This window comes from Mobula birostris, chromosome 23 (assembly GCF_030028105.1).
Source record: "Mobula birostris isolate sMobBir1 chromosome 23, sMobBir1.hap1, whole genome shotgun sequence".
Lineage (NCBI taxonomy): Eukaryota > Metazoa > Chordata > Chondrichthyes > Myliobatiformes > Myliobatidae > Mobula > Mobula birostris.
The window spans coordinates 19657536-19683396 of NC_092392.1; the positions used below are offsets into that span (position 1 = coordinate 19657536).

Below are 25861 nucleotides of genomic sequence, written 5' to 3' on the forward strand. Positions count from 1 at the left end.
GAAATGCTGGCCATTTTTCCCAGTGCCCTCCCCAACCTTGTTGCCATATATTCATAGAAAACTATAGCATGGAAGCAGGCCCTTCAGCCCATCTTCTCCATGCTGAACTATTATTTTGCCTCATTCCATATACCTGCACCTGGACCATAGCCCTCCATATCCCTCCCAGCTACGTGCTTATCCAAATGTCTCTTAAATGCTACAATGAAACCTGCATCTACCACTTCCACTGGCAGCTCTTGCCACTCTCAATCTGAGTGCAGAAGATTCCCCTCATGTTCTGCTTAAACAGTTCAATTTCACCCATAACCCATGACCTCTAGTTTTAGTCTCATCCAACCTCGATGGATAAAGCCTGCTTGCATATACCCTATCTATATCACTCATAATTTTACATACTATCAAATCTCCCTTCATTTTCCTATGCTCCATGGAATAAATTCCTAACATATCCAGTCTTTCCCTATAACTCAGGTCTTCATTCAGGTCCTCATTATTCAAAACATTGGCAACCATTTGTTGACTTCAAGGGTGGGAGATCTGCTTTTGTGAGAAGTGGGGTAGAAGTTCTCAGATTTTAATATAGGCTTCCATATTTTATGAGGTGAAATTTCAATTAAATGTAAAAGAGAAGCTTTGCAAATTTGTTACAGGGTGAACTGTAAGAGGGGCCACTAATAAATGCATCACATCCAGCCCTTTGGCAGAACATCTAGGTGTGAGAGAGTGGGGCCTCGGACTTTACAAGTGGAAACAACTGCTGATGAGGTACTTAAGGAAAATGAACAAGCACTATGAGGCACATAGTTCATCAGTTCTTCTTTTCACTTTGCTTGCGGCACTTGGTTTGCGTCGTCACGCAAGTGGTCCGCTCGGTAAAGTTTCTAATGATGTGTGTAATTGTTTCAGCAGAAACTGGGGCTGACAGTAGCCTGACACCACAATGGAAGAGAAATACCATCATCGTCCTCTTGTTCTTTGGCTGCTGCCCAAGTCACTGTCAGTTTTCCTATATTGGAAAAATGGTTGACATGTGATATTTAAGAGACAGGGATTATGGTGTAGCCTTATAAAAGCAAAAGCAACTTCAGCTTCTGCTTTCTTGCCTTAATCAAATCCTTGCTCCATCCTGCTCCAATCCAGCACTATTCTTCCTGCTCCTCCTTGTCTTTTTTCCATTCCCCTCTCAATCCTCTCTCCTCATCTGCCCGTCACCTCCTTCTGGTGTCCCTACTTCCCTTTCTCCGATTGTCCACTGTCCTCTCCTCTTCCAGCCCTTCACCTCTTCCACCTATCCTTTCCCAGTGTCCTACTTCAACCCCCCTGCCCCATTCACTGACCTCCTCCCTCTCTTGGTCTTACCTATCACTTGTACTGCTCCCACTTCTCCACCTTATTCTGGCGTATGTCCCCTTCCTTTCCAGTCCTGATGAAGGGTCTGAGCCTGAAGTGCCAGAATTTTATCCTTCTCCATAGATTCAGATTTATTTATCACATATACCTCCAAACATACAGTGAAATGTGCCATTTGTGTGAATAATTAACATATCCATGGGTGTGCTGGGGTCATCCCGCAATTCTAGTGTCAACGTAGCATGCCAACAATGCCCAGAAGAACAGTGAAACAAGCCCGATACTTCTCTCTTTCCCACCTACCCAGCCACGCACAAAGAGTCCCTTAACCCCGGATAGGCAGTCTCCTTCAGCCTCCAGTCTCCAGTGGACTCATGGCCTCACAGACACTGGGCCCCAACTTTTCCAGCGTATTTGGTTGGCCTTTGGGCTTTGACCTAGTCCTCCAATCTGGCTTTGATCCAATGCTGCCTGACCTGCTGAGTTCCTCCAGTACTTTGTGTGTGTTCTTCTGGTACCATAGAACAGTAGACAAAACTGAATTTGAAAATGTTTCCATGTGAATTTTGCATGCGTCGGCTCAAAATGGGGTACTCTTTCTGTTTAAGGTCAACCAGCCCAAGTTCAACCAAAGGCGAATCAGCAGTGTTAAGTTCCTTGGAGAGTTGTACAATTATAGAATGGTGGAATCTGCAGTCATTTTCCGAATTCTGTATTCCTTCATTACATTTGGTATAAGTACAGATGGCAGCGCCACCCCACTGGACCCCCCAGAGCATTTATTCCGAATCCGACTAGTCTGCACCTTGCTGGACACCTGCGGGCAATACTTCGACAGGGGCTCGAGCAAGCGAAAGCTGGACTGTTTCCTTGTATATTTTCAGGTGACTGTCGATTACAGGATTCTTGTTCTTTTTAAAATTTAATTTACTTTGACTGTAAAATATCAAAATACAAAGTGATTAAAACACTACCTTTCTTCTTTTAGTATTGGAAGAAACCAAAATTAATGTCCTAATCTGATAGAATAAGTATCTAAATCATGCATGATGAATACCAAGACTTGGTAACTCCTTTCCAAGGCACTGAAATTTATATTCAAAATTAAGTAAATTTATTATTGAAGTACATATATATCTCCATATACCACCCTCAGATTCATTTTCTTGCGGACATTCACAGTAGATATGAAGAAACACAGCAGAATCAATAAAAAAAATACACACAAACAAAGACAGACAAAAACCAATGTGCAAAAGAAAGCAACCTGTGCAAATACAAAAAAGTAATAATAAATAATGTTGAAACAATAAGTTGTAAAGTCCTTAAGTGAGTCTTTAAGTTGTGGAATCAATTCATTGTTGGGGTGAATGAAGTTATCTGTGATGGTTCAGGAACCTGATGGTTGAAGGAGAATAACTGTTCCTCAGCCTGGTGGTGTGGGATCTGAGGCTTCTGTCCCTCTTTCCTGTTGCAGCAGTGAAAAGAGAGCGTGGTCTGGTTGGTGGAGGTCCTTAATGAATGCTGCTTTCTTATGTCAGCCCTCTTTGTAGATGTGCTTAACGGTGATGGGGCCTTTTCCTGTGATGGACTGGGCTGCATCCACTACTTCATGTAGGGTTCTCTGTTCAAGGGCATTGGTTTTTTTCATATCGGGCTGAGATGCAATCAGTCAGTATACTCTGCACTGTGCATTTATAGAAGTTTGTCAAAGTTTTAGACGATGTGCCAAATCTATGCAAACTTCTAAGTAAGAGGAGGCACTGCCATGCCGTTTTGTAATGGCACTTGTGTGTTGATCCTCTGAAATGAAAACACTGAGCATGTGTTTTTGAGTTAGTGATACATTCCCAGTTAATGAAAGGCAATAGACAATGGTTTCATCCAGGACTGGTACATAATGACTCAGCTTATTCGAGCCAAGTGGCACACCACTTCCTTCAGGGTTTAAAGTAAATTTATTATCAAAGTAAATATATGTCATCGTATACTACCTTGAGATTCATTTTCCTGTCAGCATTCACAGTAGGACAGAGAAATAGAGTAGAATCAATGAAAAGTTACACACAAAGACTGACGAATAACCAATGTGCAAAAGAAGACAAACTACAAATACAAAAAAAGTAAATAAATAATACAGATAACATGAATTGTAGTCATTTGTAAAGCAGAAGGAATTTTAACAGTAATTTTAATGGAGCCACGAGACTGCAGATGCTGGAAATCTGAAGCAGCATGTAGCAGAGCTGGAGTAAAGCCACTGAGTTTGTCTAGGTCCTTAGTGTGTTGTACAATTATTTTGTGTCTCTGCGATGCTTGGAGACATGAGGGGGAAAATCACTGCACTGAAACTGTCAGCGATGCTGTCATCTTTAAAGGGTTGTGTGTGTCTTTATAGCATTAATCTGTTAGATGTTGGGTTAAAATTTTAAGCATTTAAAAATGATGGTATGAATTATAAGAGCTGTTTTATCTCCCTTATTTTTTAACAGCTAACAAAAATTTAGTTTTTTGGGAAATAAGATTCAAGATTCATGATTTATTGTCATTCTTCAGTACACAAGTATAAAAGAGAACAAAATGATTGTTATAGTGAATACAATGTAGCTTAAAACACAAGTGTAAAGAACAGAATCTTTAAAATCTCAAAAATAAATATAAAAAGCATTCCTATAATTCATTTGCTCTGAGGTTTAAGAGGGACACATTAAAGGGTAATATGGCTTTGCATGGAAACATGTAATTTTAAATTTAAAAATCTGCTGCGTTCCTGCAGCATTTTGTGTATGTCGCTTAAGATTTTCAGTTTCTGCAGAATCTTTTGTGTTAAACAAAAACCTCTTTTAATTCTCTGAGGTGCTGAGTCATTGTAGTAGTGTGTGGGGCTGACTCTCTTTAGTGACTGTCAACAGACTGAAGAATCTTTGAAAAGTTAGCTCCAGTTCAAATAAAATTAGAAGGAAGTCTCCACAATCATATTTAACATTAAATCTTTCTACCTACTGGGTTAAGCTGCTCAAACTGCCAAGAAGACAAGGATGCACATTATCATTGTTCATTTTTTTAAAGGATTTATCAAGTTGACTGTAATTGAATGTCTTAAGTGCATAAATAGGAATCAACATATTATTGCTGGCAAGATTCTGCATGGTGGTCTTTTATGACAATAAAACATTTTTATTTCTTTCTTTACATAATGCTGCATCTTACCCAGCTTTTCCCATCACATTCATTTTGATCTAACTTATTACAGTAATATTAGCTTTATCATTTATTTAAATATTTCCGAGTATATTGGGTATAGTAATCTCCGGGGGCTTACATTGTATACACAGCTACTGTCAGATCTAGCCTTAAGTTAATCACCTGTATGATGGTATCTCTCATATTTACCCACTGTAGCGTTATATCTGGTGGAAGAAGAGTTTGGATGTGTGGACGAAAGATCACCCTTTCCCTATTGATGTGGACTACATGATCAGTGACATCCTTGAACTGCTTCGGCCAAAGATGAAGTTCTGTGCTTCTCTTGAAGAGGCAATCAAGCAAGTACAGGAACTCGAACGTGAATTCCTGATTAAACTAGGTAAGCAAAGCTCATTTTATGTTGGGATGGTTTTCCAGTAAGACCTCAACATTTTTTAAATTATTGTTCTTTGACCAATTTCACTCTTGGTGTTAAATTGAGATTATCAACTCAAACCAAAAAAACAATCAAGACTGTGATCATATTGATGAAGTATCTCATTGGCGTGAATTGTATTTTGAAATGCTCAATAAGTACTAAAGACTGTTGCTTTGTTTGCTTACTCTTTCCTCCACCAGTTAAATATTGCCCAGGACACCAGAGACAACTTTTCTGTTGTTCTTTGGGGCAGTCGTGTTTTTTTTTAATCTTCAGTAAAAAAAATACGGGACCTCAGTTTAATGTCTCATCTGGCAGACAGCACCTCTGTCTATGAAGCAGACCTTGAATGCTGGAATATTCATCTCTCAATAAAGGTGTGGTGTGATTGCATAGCAGTTAGGGTAGAGCAAGTGACCTGGTTTCAGTTCTGCTGATGTTGATAAGGAGTCTGTACGTTCTTCCCAGCACCACGTGGGTTTCATCCAGGTGCTCCAGTTTCCTCCCACGTTCCATACTCATGACCTACAGATGTGCAGTAGAGAGCATTCTAACAATCTGTATCACTGCATGGTACGGAAACTGCACTGCAGCAGACAGGAAGGCACTACAACAGGTAGTCAAAACTGCCCAACACGTCACTAGCATCAGCCTACTTGCCGTCAAAGACATGCATACAGAAAGGTGCCGGAAAAGGCCAACAACATGAAGAAGGATCCCCACCCAATCTGTTCATGGATTGTTTGTCCCAATCCCACCAGGGCGGAGGCTACAAAGACTCAAAACAATTGCTTTCCTGAAGTAGTAAAACTGAACAACACCTCCAGCCTCCAACTCAGCCCACCACACCTCCCCACCACTACTACTTTATGATTACCTGTCAGAGTCATCTCGTGTACAGATACTCCTGTACCTGGTGTCACTTTATGTACAGACAATCAATGTGTGTATAACCTGTCTTACGCAGTTATGTTTATTGTGTGTATGTGTTTTAATTGTTCTAATTGTTTCTTTGTGCTGCATCAGATCCATAGTAACAATTATTTTGTTCTCCTTTTCACTTGTGTACTGTAAATGACATGAAACAACCTTGAATCTTGAACGAAGGCATACAGATAGGAAATTAATTGGTCACATGAGTGTAATTAGGTAGTACAGGTTCATTTTGGTTGGATGGGCCTGTTACCATGCTGTATCTCTAAATAAATAAAGTAATTATTTACAAACCAGAGCATAACCAACATAATTTAGATTTTGCCTGGTAAGCATACTAAATATCCTCAGTCCACAAGAAGGGTCTCGACCCAAAGCATTGACTGTCTATTGCCCCCAACCCTCTGAGCTCTTCTATTGCTGCTAGTGTTGTGCCAAATTCTGGCATCTGCACCCTAGTGTCTAAATATTTTCTATTAAAGATTAGCTTTATTTGTCACATGTTCATTGAAACATGCAGTGAAATGTGACTTTTGTGTCTATGACAAAACAGTCCAGGGAGCCACCGCAAGTGTCACATGCTTCTGACACCAATGTACTTTACTAAAACCCTAATTCCTATGTCATTGGAGTGTGGGAGGAAACTCAGGCAGTCATGGGGAGACAGTACATATTCCTCACAGACAACGTCAGGAATTGAACTCTGATTGCTGATAGCTGGCACTATAAGGCATTACACTAACTACTGTGCCACCACTTGCATGTATATATTTAGAGTTGGTTGTGGGAAATATGATGAATGATTTAGCAATGCTCTTGTTGGTCAATGCGCATTTGAGTCATTGTTAATGGGGGTGGGAGAATCGCCCTTGAAAGGCTTGTTGTCCTTTATCTCATAGAGTCAGTGAGGGTGGGGAAGGAATTTCTCAAAGGTCTTTTATTACAATTAGCTGGCAACCACATCACAGACTGTGCCAGGACATTGTTGCATTTATATTGTTGAAAGAGATATGTTAACTACTTGGAATATTTATTTCTCAAATATTTTACTGAACATTTAATTGCTGAATATTTGCACAGATCTTCTGTCTTTTATTGTTCTTTGCTTAAGAATTACTTAAAGAATATCTACTTGCCTTTTTAAAAAAAATCCAGCTGTTTATCTCTGCATCGGTAGTTATCAGTACTAATACATAATATAAAAATGTCCTTGTTCCAGATGCTTTCAGAACTAGAAAAAAATAGTTACACCAGCCAAACATTTATAAACTGTATGAGCAGATTTTCAGAATGTGTATTAAAATAATTGTATTTGGTCTTGGTATTTGGTTTGTGGAAAACCACAAGCTTAAATCAAGTAACATTTGCAATAGTGAAACTTAGACACTGACCCTGTAAACAATTTATAATTTAGTAACAGTGAATTGGAATAATATTGCAAGCAGTAAATGTCAAATACTTTCTAATTTCATAGTTAAGATAGTTTACTTGGAATTTTTTTTTACACTTTTCATTTCAAATGTGCTTTTTTTTGTGTAACACAATTTATATAATAGGTTTTGCTGATTTTGTTACACTAGTTTATCCAATGTACTTTTTATATTCTAATACATCAAAGGGACAATTACCTGCTAAATTCAATGAGTTTGGAACTGTCGTAACAGAAACCACAAGCAGTGATTGCTTGTATTGTTTACATGGAACATAGAATAGCACAGTACAGGCCCTTCTACTCATGATGTTGTGCTAACCTTTTAATCTACTCTAACGTTATTCAAGGCATCTTGGCAGCATGCCTGATCTAAACAGTAGCTTCGGATTGTCTTTCCTAAGGACTGCCATGATTGGCACAGATTTCTGCTTGACAGATCATCGCCTGATCCACTCTACCATGTCCAACAGACTCATGAAAAAGAGGAGGGTTCATAAGAAGCAGACTAGGTGAAGACTAAAACTCGAGAGCCTGCTTAACATTGCCACCCAACAACACCTTCAGGCCTCGTTTAGGGAAAACTTCCCAACGGGAATATCTGGAGGATGCCAAAGAACACTTTGGTCAACTTAAATCCATCATTCTCAATGCCTGCAAACACATCCATGGGTACAAGTCCAGAAGACATCAGGATTGGACTGTTGACAACGACATGGAGATAGAACAACTTATCTCCATGGAAGTGAAAGTCTTTTGTGCCTGGCAGAATGACAGAAAACAAGGCCAAAAGAGAAGTTTACTCCAAAGCCAAGACAAATATCCAGACAAGGGTGAAGGAGTTAATGGGTCCCATGGTAACCTAGCTGTTAGTGTTGTGATAATACAGCTCAGGATGTCAAGAGTTCAATCCTGGTATTCTCTGTAAGTCTGTATATCCTTCCCGGGGAATGCATGGGTTTTCTCCAGGTGCTTTGGTGTCCTTCCGCAATCCAAAGTTAGTAGGTTAATTGGTCTTTGTAAATAGTCCCATGATTAAGTTAAGGTTAGACCAGTGGGTTGCTAGGCAGCTTGGTTTGAAGTGCCAGAGGGGCCTATTCTGAAATGTGTCTCTAAATAAATAAGATAGAAACATAGAAACATAGAAAATAGGTGCAGGAGTAGGCCATTCGGCCCTTCAAGCCTGCACCGCCATTCAGTATGATCATGGCTGATCATCCAACTCAGAACCCTGTACCAGCCTTCCCTCCATACCCCCTGATCCCTTTAGCCACAAGGGCCATATCTAACTCCCCCTTAAATATAGCCAATAACTGGCCTCAACTGTTTCCTGTAGCAGAGAAGTCCACAGATTCACCAGTCTCTGTGTGAAGAAGTTTTTCCTAATCTCGGTCCTAAAAGGCTTCCCCTTTATCCCCAAACTGTGACCCCTTGTTCTGGACTCCCCCAACATCAGGAACAATCTTCCTGCATCTAGCCTGTCCAATCCCTTTAGGATTTTATATGTTTAAATAAGATCCCCCCTCAATCTTCTAAATTCCAACAAGTATAAGCCTAGTTGATCCAATCTTTCATCATATGAAAGTCCTGCCATCCCAGGAATCAATCTGGTGAACCTTCTTTGTACTCCCTCTGTGGCAAGGATGTCTTTCCTCAGAATTCTTGGTGGACTGAGAAATCCCTGGAGATCCAGAGACTGACAGACTCTGGTGACACGGGAAGCTTCCTCAGTGCCACCAAAGCAGTCTGTGGTCTAAGTTACTGCGGATTAAACCCTCTGTGCTCAAAGGATGGGAAGAACTTGCTAAAGGATTGGAAAGGTATCAGTGATCAATGGTGGGGCACTTTCAAGAACATCTTTACTGTGACAGCACTGCTGGACAGGTTACCAATCAAAATCTTCAGAGACCTGTGACAGAAGTCAGGGAGGAACCTTCCAGTATGAAAGAGGTCCATGATGCCATCAGGAGCCTGAAAAGCAACGTAGCCACTGGTCCTGATGGGATCCCAGCAGAGATTCTCAAAAATGGTGGACCAGCACTCCTGCGCCACTTACTTGCCTTGCTCCTGAAGGTATGCAAAAAGAAGCAACTGTCCTCAGAACTCGGGTGCTCTAATAGTGACTATATTCAAGAAGGGAGACAAGGCGGGTTGTGGCACTTACAGAGGCACCTCTCCCTCTAGTCAACAATAGGCAAAGTACTTGCACATATCCTTAACAACTAACTTATCTTCGCTATCTGAAGAATTATTCCCTGAATCACATTATGGTTTCCGTCCATCCAGACATGATCTTCACAACACGCCAGTTACAGGAAAAATGCTGTGTGAACAAAGGCAACCCTTGTACTTGGTTTTCTAGATTTGAGAAAGGCATTTGATAGAGGTCTGTCAGGCTCTCTGGAGTATACTGTCAAGACATGGCTGCCCTGACAAGTACCTGTATTTACAAATACTGAGACTACTGATGATGGCATGTCAGCCACAGTATTCAGCAATAGTGATGCTGAATCAGCACCCTTCACTGTGAAGACAGAAGTCAGAGCTGTGTCATTGTGCCCACCCTATTTGCCATCTTTATTGCTGCCATCCTTCACCTTATTGGTCAAAACCTGCCACAGGGAATCCCAATCGTGTGTAGAATGGACAACAGGCTTTTCACCCTCAACGCGTTCAAGGTCAGCACCATCAATGTCAAGGAGCTTTAGTATGCGAATCACAATGCCATTGCAGCACTCTCTGAAGAAGACCTTCAATGTATTTTGAGGCAAGGCATATAGGGTTCTGAGTCTTGTTTTGAGTATATAAAAAAAAAAGAAGACACTGGTCCTATATCAGCTACCGCCCAACCAGCCATTTATCTAGTCCTCCATAAAGTTGACAATATTGCTCTTGAAAATGTAGACCACTTTCCCTACCTTGGCAACATTCTCTCAGAGACATCGACTCAGAGATCAACTACCGCCTGAGGGGTGCTCGTGGTGCCTATGCAAGATTAAGGAACAGAGTCTTTGAAGACCACACCCTACAAGTCCAAACATAACTTTTGGTCTATAGAGCAGTCGTCCTTCCTGCAGTACTGTATGGAGCCGAATCGTGGACCATTTACAATAGACACCTGAAAGATCTGGACCAGAATCTTACAAAGGATTTTGAGGATCAGCTGGAAGGACAGACTCACTAACTGCAGCATGTTGGAGGAGGCCAACATGAACAGCATCTCCACCACAATAAAGCAACCCCAACTCTGACTGATAAGTCATGTCACTTTGGTGCCTAATTCACGTCTCCCCAAACAGATTCTTTACTCCCAGCTGAAGGAAGGTCAGTGAGCCCCTGGTGGGCAAAGGAAACGCTTCAAAGATAATATCAATATCAGTCTGCAAAAATTCAACATTACGTTTAAAAACTGGAAAGCCATAGCACTCAGTAGGTACACCCGGAGGAAATCTATACAAGAGGAAGGTACACTACATGAGAGTGACCTCTTGTGTTGCAGAGAACAAGTGGCAGCTGTGAAAGGAGGAATTGAACAACCAAAGAACCCAGCCGTGAACAATGGCCACCATTTACATGCGCCCACACTGCACCAGAATATGTGAATCCTAGATTGGCCACCAATAGATAACCACATAGGAGAACATCTTACTCAACTCGAGTGATTGCGCTGCACTACTCTAAGATCAATCTAACCCTTCACTCCCACTTAGTACTTCATTTTTTAAATAATCTATATGCCTATCTAAGAGTTTCTTAAATGTCCCTAATGAACCTCCCTCTACTACCACCCTGGCAGCGCGTTCAAAGTTTAAAAATTCAGAAGTTATTGTCAAAGTACGTATTTGTCACCATGTACTACATTGATATATTTTGCATGCAATCACAGTAGAACAGAGAAATAGAATCAATGAAAAACTATACACTGACAAATAACCAGTGTTCAAAAGAAGACATACTGTGTAAATAAAATAAGTAAGTAAATAAACTCATGCCCAAAACTCTGCTTCATTAATATTAGTGGTGGTTTGGTTCTTGTCCATTGTTCTTGTCCTGGACTTATTTCCTGACATAATTTACATATTATTTAATCATTTATGGTTTTTATATTGCTATATCTATACTCTATTCTTGGTTGGTACAACTGTAACGAAACCCGGTTTCCCTCAGGATCAATAAAGTATGACTATGACTATTTGTCTCTGTGCAAGTACAATAAAGTTTAGTACTCCAGTGCAAAGTGCCGACATCCCAAACCTGCTGGCTATTCTTTGGCAGAGAATCCCCATGAATGGATTTATTTTTGAACTTTGCAGCAGAGCCTGTACCTGAAGTTTTACAGCTCTGTCTTTGGGGAATCTGGCTGCTGAACCTGAGCTAGATTAGGTCTGGAACTGAAACTGGATCTGCATCCATGACAGTGGAACGGTATGAGGAAGAAACCATGTATTAGGCAATTGACATTCTTTAAACTAATTAAATTTAATTGTATAATTGTCTTTATACAATTGACAAAGTCTGTATGCTGATTTATACTTTTATTTGACTTAAAAAAATATCTTTTGAATGCTTCTGAGTAGGGGACATAGAAATATTTGTATTTTTGACAGTTGGCTAAGCCAAAGTGTATAATTTAACTCTGGTCAAAATTATACCCTCATAAGTCACCTGTTTAATGAGATATCTCAGATAATGTGTTTTAAAAAAAAATTGTGTTGAAGGAGGCACTGAGCATGGAATAATTGCACTAAACTAATTATCCTTTCATATTTATGTTAATCTTCCGGCCTTTTCGGTACACAAGAACAATGCAAGCTCTCATTTTTAATAAATGTTTAAATGAGAATAATTTTCTTTAAGTTTTAAAAAGTATATCTGAATTCTGTTCTGTTCTGTTGGATGTGTGGTAGGTGTAGGCTTCATTTGCTGTGGAATTAGAGAGCAGCTGTAAGCTTATCAATGACTTTGTATTGTCTTGGGGAGAGACAGCTTCTTGGGGAGAGGCACTTCTGTCCTCTGAGTCCATGACAGCCATTAGTCCCTCATTTATACTAATCCTTTATTAATAACTTCTTATTCCCCCCACATTCTCAATCATCTGCAGAACGTCTTGTGTTTATGAATTACTGGTCCTCTGCAAAGTCTCTTCAAGGTATATATCTACCCTGGAGAGATTTAAATCTTTCCTTAGGTAGCTCAGTGAAACTCTGTCTCATTGCTACCCCTCTGTGATCTCTGCTACTTTCTAATTCTTTGCCCATGTGCTAACCCAGTCCAGCTTGTATTCCTTCCCCTCTCACCACCACCACCACCACCACTTTATGGCTTCTTCTCCATTCCTTTCCAGTCTTGATGAAGAGCCTTGGCCCAAAATGTCACCGGTTTATCCTCTCCATAGGTGCTGCCTGACCTGCTGAGTTTCTCCATCATTTTGTGTGTGTTATTTTTAATTATCCCTCTGGTGCTACTCTTCATCTCCACACTAGATGAATTTCACAGTGGCCAATTAAACCCAAGCTGTGTGAGGGAGGGAGCACAGTCACAGGTAGAACGTGTAAAGCCCAGACAGGTGGTGCTCATAGTCAGCATTTAACCTGAGTCACTGGTTCTGTGACCTTTGCAGCTCGACTCGAGTTACTGTATAATCGTTTGGTTCCCATTAAGGTCATATATATCAGGCAACCAATCAGAAAGCATCACCGCTGACCCATCCCACGCATGTACCTGTTTGTTGTTCGTTGCCTTTCACACAGTCTGCTCTGGAATAGAGACTGTTGCTCAACAGGTCCACAGTAGATGCCATCTCATTGACTCTTCACCCAACCCTGGAACATTTGGACAGCAAAGATGCATATATCAAGATGCTCTTTGTCGATCATCATCTGCTTAAAATTAATCAATGAGCTTCAAGGCTGAGGCCTCATAACCTTCTTGTGCAATTGGATTCTTGATTTCCTCACTTGCAGACCCCAGTCAGTTTGGATTGGTAACAACATCTCCTCCACGATCTCTATCAGCACAGGTGCACCGCAAGGCTATGTGCTTAGCTCCCTGCTCTACTTGTTTTACACTTTGGCCTGTGTGGCTAAGCACAGCTCCAATGCCATATTCAGTTTTGCTGATGACACTACTGTCGTGAGCCGAATCAAAGGTGGTGACGAATCAGCATATAGAAGGGAGATTGAAAATTTGGCTGAGTGGTGCCACAACAACCTCTCACTCAATATCAGCAAGACCAAGGATTATTGACTTCATGAGGAGGAAACCAGAGGTCTATGAGCCAGTCCTCATCAGAGGATCAGAGGTGGAGAGGGTCAGCATCTTTGAATTTCTCTGTCCTGTCCTGTCTTGTCTTGTGCCCAGCACGTAAGTGCGATTACGAAGACAGCGCAGCAGTGCCTCTGCTTCCTTTGGAGTTTGAAGGTTCGTCATGACTTCTAAAACCTTGATAAACTTCTATAGATGTGTAGTGGAGGGTATATTGACCGGCTACATCACAGCCTGGTATGGAAACACCAATGTCCTTGAATGGAAAATCTTACAAAAAGTAGTGGATATGGCCCAGCCCTCCACTCCATTGAGTACATCTACACAGAACGTTGTCAAAGGAAAACAGCATTCATCATCAGGGAACCCTGCCACCCAGGTCATGTTCTCTTCACAATGCTGCCATCTGGAAGAAGGTACAGGAACTTCAGGACTCGCATCACCAGGTTCAGGAATAGTTATTACCCTTCAACCATCAGGCTTTTGAACTAAGGGGAACAACTTCACTCAACTTAACTTGCCTCGTCACTGAACTCTTTCTACAACCTATGGGCTCACTTTCAAGCGCTCTTCATATCATGTTCTGGATATTTATTGCGTGCTTATTTTTTATTATTATTTCTTTCTGTTTGTATTTGCAGATTGTTGTCTTTTGCACACTGCTTGAATCCCTAGTTGGTGCAGTACATAGAACATAGTGCATAGAAATTTACAGTACATTACAGGCCCTTCAGCCCACAATGTTGTGCTGACCATGTAACCTACTCTAGAGACTGCCTAGAATTTCCCTAGCGCATGCCCTCTGTTTTTCTAAGCTCTATGTTTCTATCTAAGAGGCTCTTAAAAGACCCTATTGTATTCACTTCCACCACTGCCGCCGACAGTGCAGTCCACACACCCAGCACTCTCTTGTGTGGAAAAACTTACCCCTGACATCCCCTCAATACCTATTTCCAAACATCTTAAAACTATGCCCTCTCATGTTAGCCATTTCAGCCCTGGGAAAAAGTCTCTAGCTATCCACATGATTAATGCCCCTCATCATCTTATACATCTCTATCAGGTCACCTCTCATCCTCCGTCGCTCCAAGGGGAAAAGGCCAAGTACACACAACCTATTCTCATAAGGTACACCCTTATAATTTTATTGATTCTATTATAGTTATTATTCTATTATGGATTTAATGAGCATGCCCTCAAGAAAATGAATCTAAGAGTTTTATATAGTGACATATATGTACTTTGATAATAAACTAGCTTTGAACTTTGAGGTCTCTAGTATGGTCTCAGAATGCATCCCATATAGTAAAGAAAGTTCACCAGTGCCTCTACTTTCTGAGAAGACGAGAGTTGGATTATGCACACCAATAACTGCATCTTTCTACCGATGCACAGTAGAGTAGCCTAACATGCTGCATTGTATAGAGACTGCATTGCAGCAGACAGGAAGGCTCTACAACTAGTAGTCAAAACTGCCCAACAAATCATTGGCACCAGCCTACCCATCATCAAGAACATGTATGCAGAAAGATACTGGAAGAGGACCAGTAACATGAATGATTCCACCTACCCTGCTCATGGACTGTTTGTCCTCCTCCCATCAAGGAGGAGGCTATGTAGCATCCACAACAGGACCACCAGACTTAAAACCAGTTAACATTCAATTATATTCATTAGCAAAGAATGTATAAATTATACAACCTTGAGATTTGCTTGCTCACAGGTAGCCATAAAGCAAGAAACCTGAAAGAACCTAAGTAAAGATTAAAAAAAGGACCAACACTTGATGGCAAGAGAAAGAAAAAAATACAAGTCATTCAAACAATTGAAGCAAACAACAGCATTCCAACCAAAATTGAGTCCTCAAATTTTACCCCAGAGTAGGCCCAAAGCCTCGCTTGTCAGTTCACCATATTAGTGGGCATGGAGCACAGCAGCTGGGGCAGTCTTCATAATCTCAGCGTCATAGAGGCGAACATTGCAGAGAACGAACGAAATCAGCTTTCTTGACCACTGACACCTTGCTTTTTCAGTGCACCTGGGCCACTGTTTAAATTGACCAAATGATGGAACAGCAAAAGGCACCAGCACACTGGAGCGAGCAGTGAAGATCGCGGAGGGCGAGTGAAATTGGCTTTCATCTCCGATCTGGATCGGCGTTTAAATTGTCTAAACAGCGCATCATGCCTCACACTAGGGCCCAGCTGCGGTGACTCGCTCCAGGCCCAGATTTCATTGCCCAGCCCAAAGCCGCTCTCAAGCTCAGTTTAGCACTCAGAATGATCCAACCTCTCACCCAGGCCAGCTGTGCAGGCACCAAATCTCCCCTGCCCGGGTCCCAACTTCTCCTTTCAGTGCCCAGAGTGACCTAACCTCACTCCTGGGCTAGCTGTATGGCATCAGAATTTCATTTGCAATGATTCACACCATCTTGGCTCATCCCCCAAACTTACCTTGCCATTGCTCGCCCTTTCACTGTTTGCAATAATATTTTAACATAATTTACCTCAGAGACGGTATTTTTAGTGATATTTTTAGTCAGATTTCTTAGCTTCTTGACTACCAGAGAGTTGCACATGTTCGGTACTGCCATCTGAACCAGAACTTTCCCCAAGCAGAAAGCATGATCGACATCTCACACACTAACCCACCCCACCATCACTAACTCATTGTTATTTCCTATCAGAGTCACCTTGTATACAAATACTCGTGCCTAGCAACACTTTATGGACATGGAATCAATCTATGTTCATAAGCTATCTTACATGTTTATATTTATTGTGTTTTTTTATTATTATGGTGTCCTTATCTTTTTTTGTGTTGCATCAGTTCCTGATTAACAATTGTTTTGTTCTCCTTTACACTTGTGTACTAGAATGACATTAATCAATCTTGAATCTTGAAGCTTCAGCAAAGATTGAGGTGTTTCATTTTATTTCATAGTTTGGAATGGTCATATGGAAAGTCAGATTTATTAAATAGTAACTATTTCTCTAATTCCCTGATGAAGGGTCTCAGTCTGAAACATTGACTGTCTTTTTCCCCTCCATAAATGCTGCCTGACTTGCTGAGTTCCTCCAGCATTTTTTGTTGTTATTTCTCTGAATCATTTTATCCTGTGTCAAGATGTTAAAGTCAACAGTAAGTTGTATTATACAACAGAGATTTGGAGACTGTGGATTGTTTTGATTGTTCAGATTTGATCTTATCTGTGATCTACCTTTATCAGAGTTTTGATGAAGGCTGTAATTTGTAACCTTGCAATATTGCTTGACACTGCCTCTGTATGCTGGCAGAATCTCGCTTCACCTCAACCTGAAATTAAGATGGCACTAACACAAGGAAATGTTGCTTTAGTTACGCTGTCTCTCAAAATGAGACTGAATTGCTGCTTTTGTCTGTTTAGGTGAATGTAAATTAAGCACAACATTAGTTCAAATATATTGTATTTATCCCTACACATGTATAGAGTGAAATGAAACATCGTTTCTTTGAGACCAGGATGCAAAGCACAGTACATATAGTCACAGATAGTGCTAGGCCCAGCACAACACTTCCTTTCCAGTAAGGAAGTCAAATGCAATGGTAGCATTTATTTTGAGAGGGCTAGAATATAAGAGCAAGGATGAAATGCTGAGGCTTTATAAGGCATTGATCAGACTGCACTTGGAGTATTGTGAGCAGTTTTGGGCCCTTTCTCTAAGGAAAGATGTGCTGCCATTGGGGTTAACCATATACCAATTACGCACGGAAACAGGCCATCTTGGCCCTTCTAGACCGTGCCGAACGCTTACTCTCATCTAGTCCCACCGGCCTGCCCTCAGCCCATAACCCTCCATTCCTTTCCTGTCCATATAGCTATACAATTTTACTTTAAATGACACTATCGAACCTGCCTCTACCACTTCTACTGGAAGCTCATTCCACACAGCTACCACTCTGAGTAAAGAAGTTGCCCCTCATGTTACCCCTAAACTTTTGCCACCTCATTCTCAACTCATGTCCTCTTGTTTGAATCTCCCTTACTCTCAACAGAAAAAGCCTATCCACGTCAACTCTATCTATCCCCCTCATAATTTTAAATACCTCTATCAAGTCCCCCCTTCAACCTTCTACTCTCCAAAGAATAAAGACCCAACTTGTTCAACCTTTCTCTGTAACTTAGGTGCTGAAACCCAGGTAACATTCCAGTAAATCTTCTCTGAGTAAATCATTTCACAAGAATGATTCCTTGAATGAAGGAGTTAACGTAGGAGGAGTGTTTGATGGTCCTGGTACTGTGCTCGCTGGAGTTTAGAAGATTTGGGGTGGGGGAGGAGTTTTCATTGAAACCTATTGAATATTGAAAGGACTTGATAGAACGGATAGGGTATTTCCTATAGAGTGTGAGTCGCGGACCAGAGGGCACAATCTCAGAATAGAGAGATGTCCGATTAAAATCGAAATGAGGAATTTTTTAGCCAGAGGGTGGTGAATCTGTGGCATTCATTGCCACAGGCAGCTGTCGAGGTCAAGTCATTGATATGTTACTGAATAGTCATGGCATTAGAGGTTATAGGGACAAGACAGGAGAACGGGATTGAGAGGGATAATAAATCAGCCATGTTGAAATGGCGGGACAGACTCATTGGGCCAAGTGGCATAATTCTGCACCTATGTTTTAGCTTCAAAAGCACTTAAGATATATGCCCTCTTCTCATTGTAACCATCAAGGAGGAGGTACAGGAGCCTGAAGACACACACTTAACATTTTAGGAACAGCTTCTTTCTCACTGCTAGCAGAGTTCTGAATGGACATTGAAGCAATGTACACTACCTCAGTATTTTTTCATTTTTTGCTCTTTTTCACTATTAATTTAAATTTATACATGTATATGTATATTTCTTAATTTATAGATTTTTAAATTATGTATTGCTGCCATAGAACAACTTGTGTCATGATATAAGCTAGTGATATTCATTCTGATTCTGAAATTTGTGTAAAAGTTCAGGGGAAATACAATGCCACAATAAGATTACTTGACCTGGAGTTCTATACATGAGTATAGCTTGCTCTGAACAGAATGTATTTCATTTGGCTGAACCTCCCTATTTATACACTTGGTGTCCTTTACTTGTGAGCTTCACTAGGAGGGATTAGAACAGAAATCCGTTTAATAAAATGAACAAGTATGAAGTTTCCCAAAATAAATCTGTACCCCAGGAGGTGATTGTACCAGTTATTATTGTGCCTGTTTTAAGAAGCTTCGTGTAATTCCATATTGGGTGTATGAGATAGCAGTTACTTTATGTGGAAGAGTTTTAGTTGGATTGACTATGGTATATTTCTATAGGGCTTGTTATTGATGGGAAAGATTCCAAGTCCGATAAGCTGTCTGGTCTGGGTGAAGGAGAAGAAAATCAGGATGATGATGAGGATGATGAGGAGGAAGAGGGTGGAGCAGAAACGGAGGAACAGTCTGGAAATGAAAGTGAAATGAACGAACATGAAGAGGAGGTATGATCGCCAGTCATATTAAATGTTTGTCCTCGATGAATGAATGATTTCGGTGATTACTGCAGTGTGAATTTTGAAATCAAGTAGTACCTGTCAACATAGTTTTATTGTGATGTTAACATAGAAAGACAGAAATAATTCAAATGTAAATGTTATTTGCATTTCCCCTAAATACTAATTTTTATTTTAGTAAAGCAGAACATTGGAAGGTTGCAAATCTTTTGCTGCTTTAGGCTTTGAATTTTTCCCTTAGTAATTCATGTACAACTGGCCGAAACTAGGAGCAACAAGAAACCCTTGCCCTTTTATGTCACCAGATTTGTACACCTAGTTCCCTGATGTTGCCTTCTTGGGCCGTTATTCCAGTGCAGTTCTCTGTGATTGGATGTGCTAGCCCAGGGAATTTGTTCTAGGTGTTACGGGTTTAAAAAGCATTAAAGCCAGCAGGTGGAACTTGATCAAGCACATCAAAATCAGACTGACGTGCCTCATCGCTTTGCCAAATGCAGAATAGAATCCGCTGCAATTGTCAGCAGGCTTTGCTGTGCACGGAAGTGATTTTGGTCTGGTCCCTAAAAGCCCAGCAAAGCAGTGACACAACCAAGTGAGCCACAGCATTCAGTGATTTCAAGTCGTGTCTCTGGGTCTTTGGAAATGTCACTTCAAAGAAAATTGCAACATAGCTTGTCTATGCACAAGTAGATATTTGCCCATGTGATAAGAATTTAAATATATGAAAAAGCATTATTGGTGTCAAAGAAAGTGCTTGTATTTGTTTCCATGACTTCAAGATACTTTCAAAAACTTATTGCTCATAATGTCAACTACTGTAGTTAGTTCAATGATTAGTATCGTTTGTAATAACATCAGATAATGCCTGTATAAGAATAAGTTTCACTATTAATGAAATAATTGGAGGAGGTAAAATACCTCTGGAATGAATGACTCTTGAACAACAACCATAGAAATATCCTGTTAAGGCCATAAGACAGGAGGAGAATTAAGCAATTAGGCTCATGGAGTCTACTTTGCCATTCATTACATCACAGCTGATTTATTATCCCTCTCACCCCATTCTCCTTCCGTCTCCCTGTAACCCTTGACATCCTTAATAATTCAAGAACCTATCAACCTTCTCGTTAAATACACCCAATGACGGCCTCCATGGCCACCTGTGGCAATGAATTTCACAGATTCAGCACCCTCTGGCTAAACTTGACATGTATGATCCACAATTAGATATGAGCTTTGTGTTGGGCACATGGCCAAGTGGTTAAGGCATTCATCTAGTGATTTTAAGGTCGCTAGTTCGAGCCTCAGCTGTTGCAGCATGTTTGTGTCCTTGAGCAAGGCACTTAATCACACATTGCTCTAGTGTCTGTGCGAGGAGTGGCGCCCCACACAGACTTCCAATCTGCGCCCTGTAAGCCATGAAAATGCCCAACGTAGGCCTCTCGTGCTCTGAGTTGACGTTCCCTCCCCTTTGAAGCAAGCAATATCAGAAGGAAAAATTTCCTATAGTAATATTCCTGAGATTAAATTAGGGGTCTATTATTATTGAGTGGTTTGTACGTGGTTTATTCATTTCCCTTGTACAGTTCAAAAGCAGAGAAATCTGATTTATTTAAAAAATATTCTTTTTGGTATCTGCCTGTTTGTTTATCATAATCAAATAATGTCTTGGATCTTGGGGTTCATGTCCATAGATTGCTCAAATTTGCCACTCAAGTTGATCGGGTGATTAAGAAGGTGTATGTTGTGTTGGCCTTCATTAGTTAATGGATTGAGTTCAAGAGCCATGAGGTAATGTTGCAGCTCTATAAAACTCTGGTTAAACTAGAGGAAGCTTTAGAAAGGGTGTAGAGGAGATTTAGCAGGACGCTGACTGAGAGAGCATTAGAAAGCATGTCTTAATGAGCAAAGGATGTATGAGCTAGGACTTTCCTCTTTGGAGCAAAGTGGGATGAATGGTGCACACAAAGTGCTGCAGGAACTCAGCTGGTCAAGCAGCATCTATGGAGAGGTCTAAAGGGTAAATGTTTCGTGCTGAGACCCTTAATCAGGATTGGATTTCCAGCATCTGCAGTATCTCTCTTGGAGGATGAGAGTTGACTTGATAGAGATAGACAAAACGAAAGAGGGGTAGATAGTGGACATTCAGCACCTTTGTTGACGTTAGCAATAGCTAATACACAAGGACATAATTTTAAGGTGACTGAAGATCAGTATGGGCGGGGATATCAGAGGTAGGTTTTTTTTTACAGAGTAGTGGGTGCAGGGAATATGCTGCCAGAGGTTATGGTAGAGGCAGATATATGAGGGACATCCAAGAGACTCATAAATAGGCACATGGGTGATAGAAAAATGAAGGCTGTGTGGGAGGGAAATATGTTCTTGAAGTAGGTTAAAAGCGTGGCACAACTCATAGGCCAAACAGCCTGAGCTGCGCTGTGCTGTTCTATGTTCTATATCACTTTAAATGCTAGGTGTAATTTTGTTTTAAATCCTTTTCATGTACTCACAAAAGAATCTCACTTCTCATTGCTTACAGCAGCTAATTGTAATTAATTTTTGCTTTAACAAAAGATTTTCTTTTGGGTCTAAATATTTTTTCTCTATTTTAGGATGCTTCTGAGAATGAGGAAGATGATGAAGAGGAGGAGGAAAATACAGACTACCTGACTGACTCTAATAAAGAGAATGAGACTGATGAGGATAACAATGTAAGTGGGACTAGGTGGAGCATCTGTAATATGTTAACATTTCTTCCCCTCCCCCCACCCTCCAGAGATGCTGCTTGCCCACTGAGTTCCTCCAGCAGATCGTGTTGTTCCAGATTCCAGTACCTGCAGTCTCTTGTGTGTCTGTCTGAGCTACTGTCCCTTCTTTATTCAGATATGTGAAATGTTGCACTGCGATCAAGAAGTATATTTTCTAAAAAGTAAGACTGATATGGTGATTGGGAATGTGGAGGGGTGGGTGAGTGGGTGGAGGTGTTGATCAGTCTTACTGCTTGGGGCAAGTAACTGCTTTTGAGTCTGGTAGTGCTGGTGTGGATGCTACGTTGTCTCCTCCTTGATGAGAGTGAGACAAACAGATATAAGGAGGAGACTACGTAGCATCCACACCAGCACTACCAGACTCAAAAGCAGTTACTTGCCCCAAGCAGTAAGACTGATCAACACCTCCACCCACTCACCCACCCGTCCACATTCCCAATCACCATATCATTTCCTGTCTGTCACCTTATGCATAGATAGTTCTATGCTTAGTGTCACTTTATGGATATGCAGTGAATCAATGTACTTTATATAAAAGCTATGTTATGTTATTTATACTTACTGTGTTTGTTCGTCATTCTAATTGCATTTTTCATCTTTTATTTTGGAGTAATAAGTCTGATTCTGCTAAGTGTTTTTCCCTAAAAGAATGTATTTGTTCTTGGCTGACAAAGTCTCCTTTTATTTTTATTCTTGCTACCCAGGAGGTAATGATCAAGGGTGGAGGCCTGAAGCACCTTCCTTGTGCAGAAGATGAAGAATTCATACAGGCTTTGGATAAAATGATGCTTGAGAATCTGCAGGTATTTCTAAATACAACTTTCACACAGCGTTTTCTAAGTTTAACCAAATCTCACTTTCTGAGGCTCTGTACTGAAAAATTTAAGGAAGGTTTAACTCACTTTCTTAAGCTGATTACATTAAATAAAGGAGGCATGGTAGCATAATACTATTACAGCATCAGGGACCCATGTTCAATTCCATCACTCTCTGTAAGGAGTTAATATGTTCTCCCTATGACCATCTGGGTGCTCTGGTTTCTTCCCACATTACAAAGACACATGAGTTAATTGGTCATACTAGAAGCACCCATTACCATGCTGTATCTCTAAATAAAATGTAAATACTGAAATAATCCCGATGAAGTGCCTTGGCCCAGAACATCGACTTTTTATTTCCCTCCATAGATGCCACATGACCTGCTGAGTTCCTCCAGCATTTAGTATATATGTTCCTCAAGATTTCTAGCATCTGCAGAATCTCTTTGTGCTCTGAGCTCAACTGGTAAAGATTGGATATAATTTAATTCATAGCCCATGTTCAATTAACTGAACAGGATCCATGAATGGAGAAACTATTATTGGTCCCAGGGTTACAAGGTTCTTAAAGTTATCCAGTAATTCCTAATGAAAGAAATGCTGCACCGTATCAAATCTGTTGCTGACTTTGGCATGGAAGTTTTAAATTTGGTGGATTTGGATAGGCATAAAATTCTTAAGGAAATATTTGCATGAGTAGGGAGGTTCACTCCCTTGTCCAGGCAAATAATTAGGATGAAATTTAGATCAGTAAAATGCACTATTGTCACAGCATCATTTTGCAGCATCCATCTTCAGATACTCACACAATCCAGGCCATGATCTCTTCTCCCTGCTGACATCAGTAAGGAGGTACATGGGCTCAAGTCCCACACCACCATATTCAGGAACAGTTATTACCCCTCAACCATCAGGCTTGTGAACCAGAGGGGATAACTTCACTCACCTCAACTGTTCCCACAACCTATGGATTTGCCAAAGACTTTTCATCTTGTGTTTCCGATATTTATTATTATTATTTTGCTTTGTGTTTTGTACTTACTGCAAATGCCCCCAAGAAAATGAATTTCAGGGTTGTATATAATGATGTATGTGTACTTTGATAATAAATTTACTTTGAATTTTGCTGATCTTGGGAGTTTGCTGTGTTTGCATGGACAGCTGCATTGCCAACAGTACAAAAGTATCCATGATTAAGAAAACTGCACGGCGTCAAACACTTTCAAGCGTTCTGGAATCACAGAAGGTGATTTATGAACGCAGTCCCTTATTTAAGCTATTTGAAAGAGCAGGCTTGTACTTAGTTTTGAAAGTACCATATTGAACCAGTAATTGAAATTTCTATCTATGAAGGAGAAATCTAGTTTGGTTTAGTCAAAAGAGACAATGAAGTCAAAATTAATTTCCATAAGCTGTTGTAAAACATTTACCATCACCCTTGGAGATGCAAGAGACTGCAGATGCTGGAGTCTAGTTCAAGACAAAAGTTGCTGGAGGAACACTGAGTAACACATACAAAATGCTGATAATCTAATCACAAGACAACTTACAATGATAAATTAACCTACACAGTATGTCTTGGACAATGAGAGGAAACCGGAGCACCCAGGGAAAACTCACATTCCATGAGGAGGATGTACAAACTCCTTACAGAGAATGTCAGGATTGAACTCTGTATTCTGATGCCCCAAGCTGCAATGGCATTGCACTAATCGCTAAGCCATAGAGCCCATTAACAGGCAAAAAAATGCATTCTTGTCTGAAATTGCTGTGTCCTGCCAGCATGTTTATGCAATAAAATTAAGTGTAGTGTGTAGTCATTGGCAGATAAATTCAGATTTGTCTTGCTAAGTTGTTATTGTTATATTTTATGAGGTACGTATTTTGTTTATATAATGTCCATGAAGTAGAATTCTGCTATTTTTAGCAGCATTCCAAATTGTGAGCAAGTTTCTGAATGAATGTTCTTATAATGTGATCTTTAACACTTATGTTTTCCCTGCTGTACACAATAAAACATTTTAACATTTTAAGAAAACCTAGAAACTGAGATTAGAAATGTCCTCCTCATTTAACTCCTCATTGGAGTTAACTTAGTTTAACTCCAAACCCTCAAAGGAATTAAATGCCTGTAGTTGTAACCATAGTTCCCTCTAAGCTGTGCGCGTGCGTGTGCACACGTTTTTCAACCAGCGCACAAAGGAAATTAATGTGCGCACTAAAAGTTAGTTACCTAAAATAATGTGGTAATTAATAATTATACTTATTGAAAATAATCTTTTAGCTAACTGTTTCTGTTAACTAGTTAGTCGGTTTTTCAAATTCCACAATGCATGTCACTAATTTACCTCAACTTCACCTTTCCTGTTCCATGGAATATAGAACATAGAATAGTACAGCACATTACAGGCCCTTCGGCCCACAATGTTGTGCCGACCCTCAAACCCTGCCTCCCATATAACCTCCCAACTTAAATTCCTCCATATACCTGTCTAATAGTCTCTTAAACTTCACTAGTGTATCTGCCTCCACCACTGACTCAGGTAGTGTATTCCACACACCAACCACTCTCTGAGTAAAAAACCTTCCTCTAATATCCCCCTTGAACTTCCCACCCCTTACCTTAAAGCCATGTCCTCTTGTATTGAGTAGTGATGCCCTGGGGAAGAGGTGCTGGCTATCCACTCTACCTATTTCTCTTAATATCTTGTACACCTTTATCATGTCTCTTCTCATCCTTCTTCTCTCCAAAGAGCAAAGCCCTAGCTCCCTTAATCGCTGGTCATAATCCATACTCTCTAAACCAGGCAGCATCCTGGTAAATCTCCTCTGTACCCTTTCCAATGCTTCCATATCCTTCCTATAGTGAGGTGACCGGAACTGGACACAGTACTCCAAGTGTGGCCTAACCAGAGTTTTATAGAGCTGGATCATTATATCGCGACTCTTAAACTCTATCCCTCGACTTATGAAAGGTTTGTACAACCACAGCACGGCAGCAGCCATGTTTTGTGGACAGTGTTCATATCGTAAAGTTTACAAAGATCTATTTCAAATCCTGTAGATGGCTTACTAAATTTTTATTGGAAAAAAATATTGATTCACTATATCGAATTCAAAAGAAGCGAAGGGCGTGAAGCGCAAAAGAACTGCAAATTTGTT

General features: G+C 40.5%; 1 protein-coding gene across 6 annotated transcripts in view; it reads left to right on the plus strand.

The window, feature by feature from the left end:
* The window catches only part of upf2 (UPF2 regulator of nonsense mediated mRNA decay), a 125881-nt gene that overhangs the window by 45755 nt on the left and 54265 nt on the right, over positions 1-25861 (plus strand). For all 6 annotated transcript variants that reach the window (XM_072241573.1, XM_072241578.1, XM_072241577.1 and 3 more), the window contains exons 16-20: positions 1962-2237; positions 4756-4939; positions 18938-19101; positions 21726-21824; positions 22586-22684. In XM_072241573.1, the coding sequence (XP_072097674.1) occupies positions 1962-2237; positions 4756-4939; positions 18938-19101; positions 21726-21824; positions 22586-22684 (822 nt within the window). The remainder of the gene's footprint in view (positions 1-1961; positions 2238-4755; positions 4940-18937; positions 19102-21725; positions 21825-22585; positions 22685-25861) is intronic.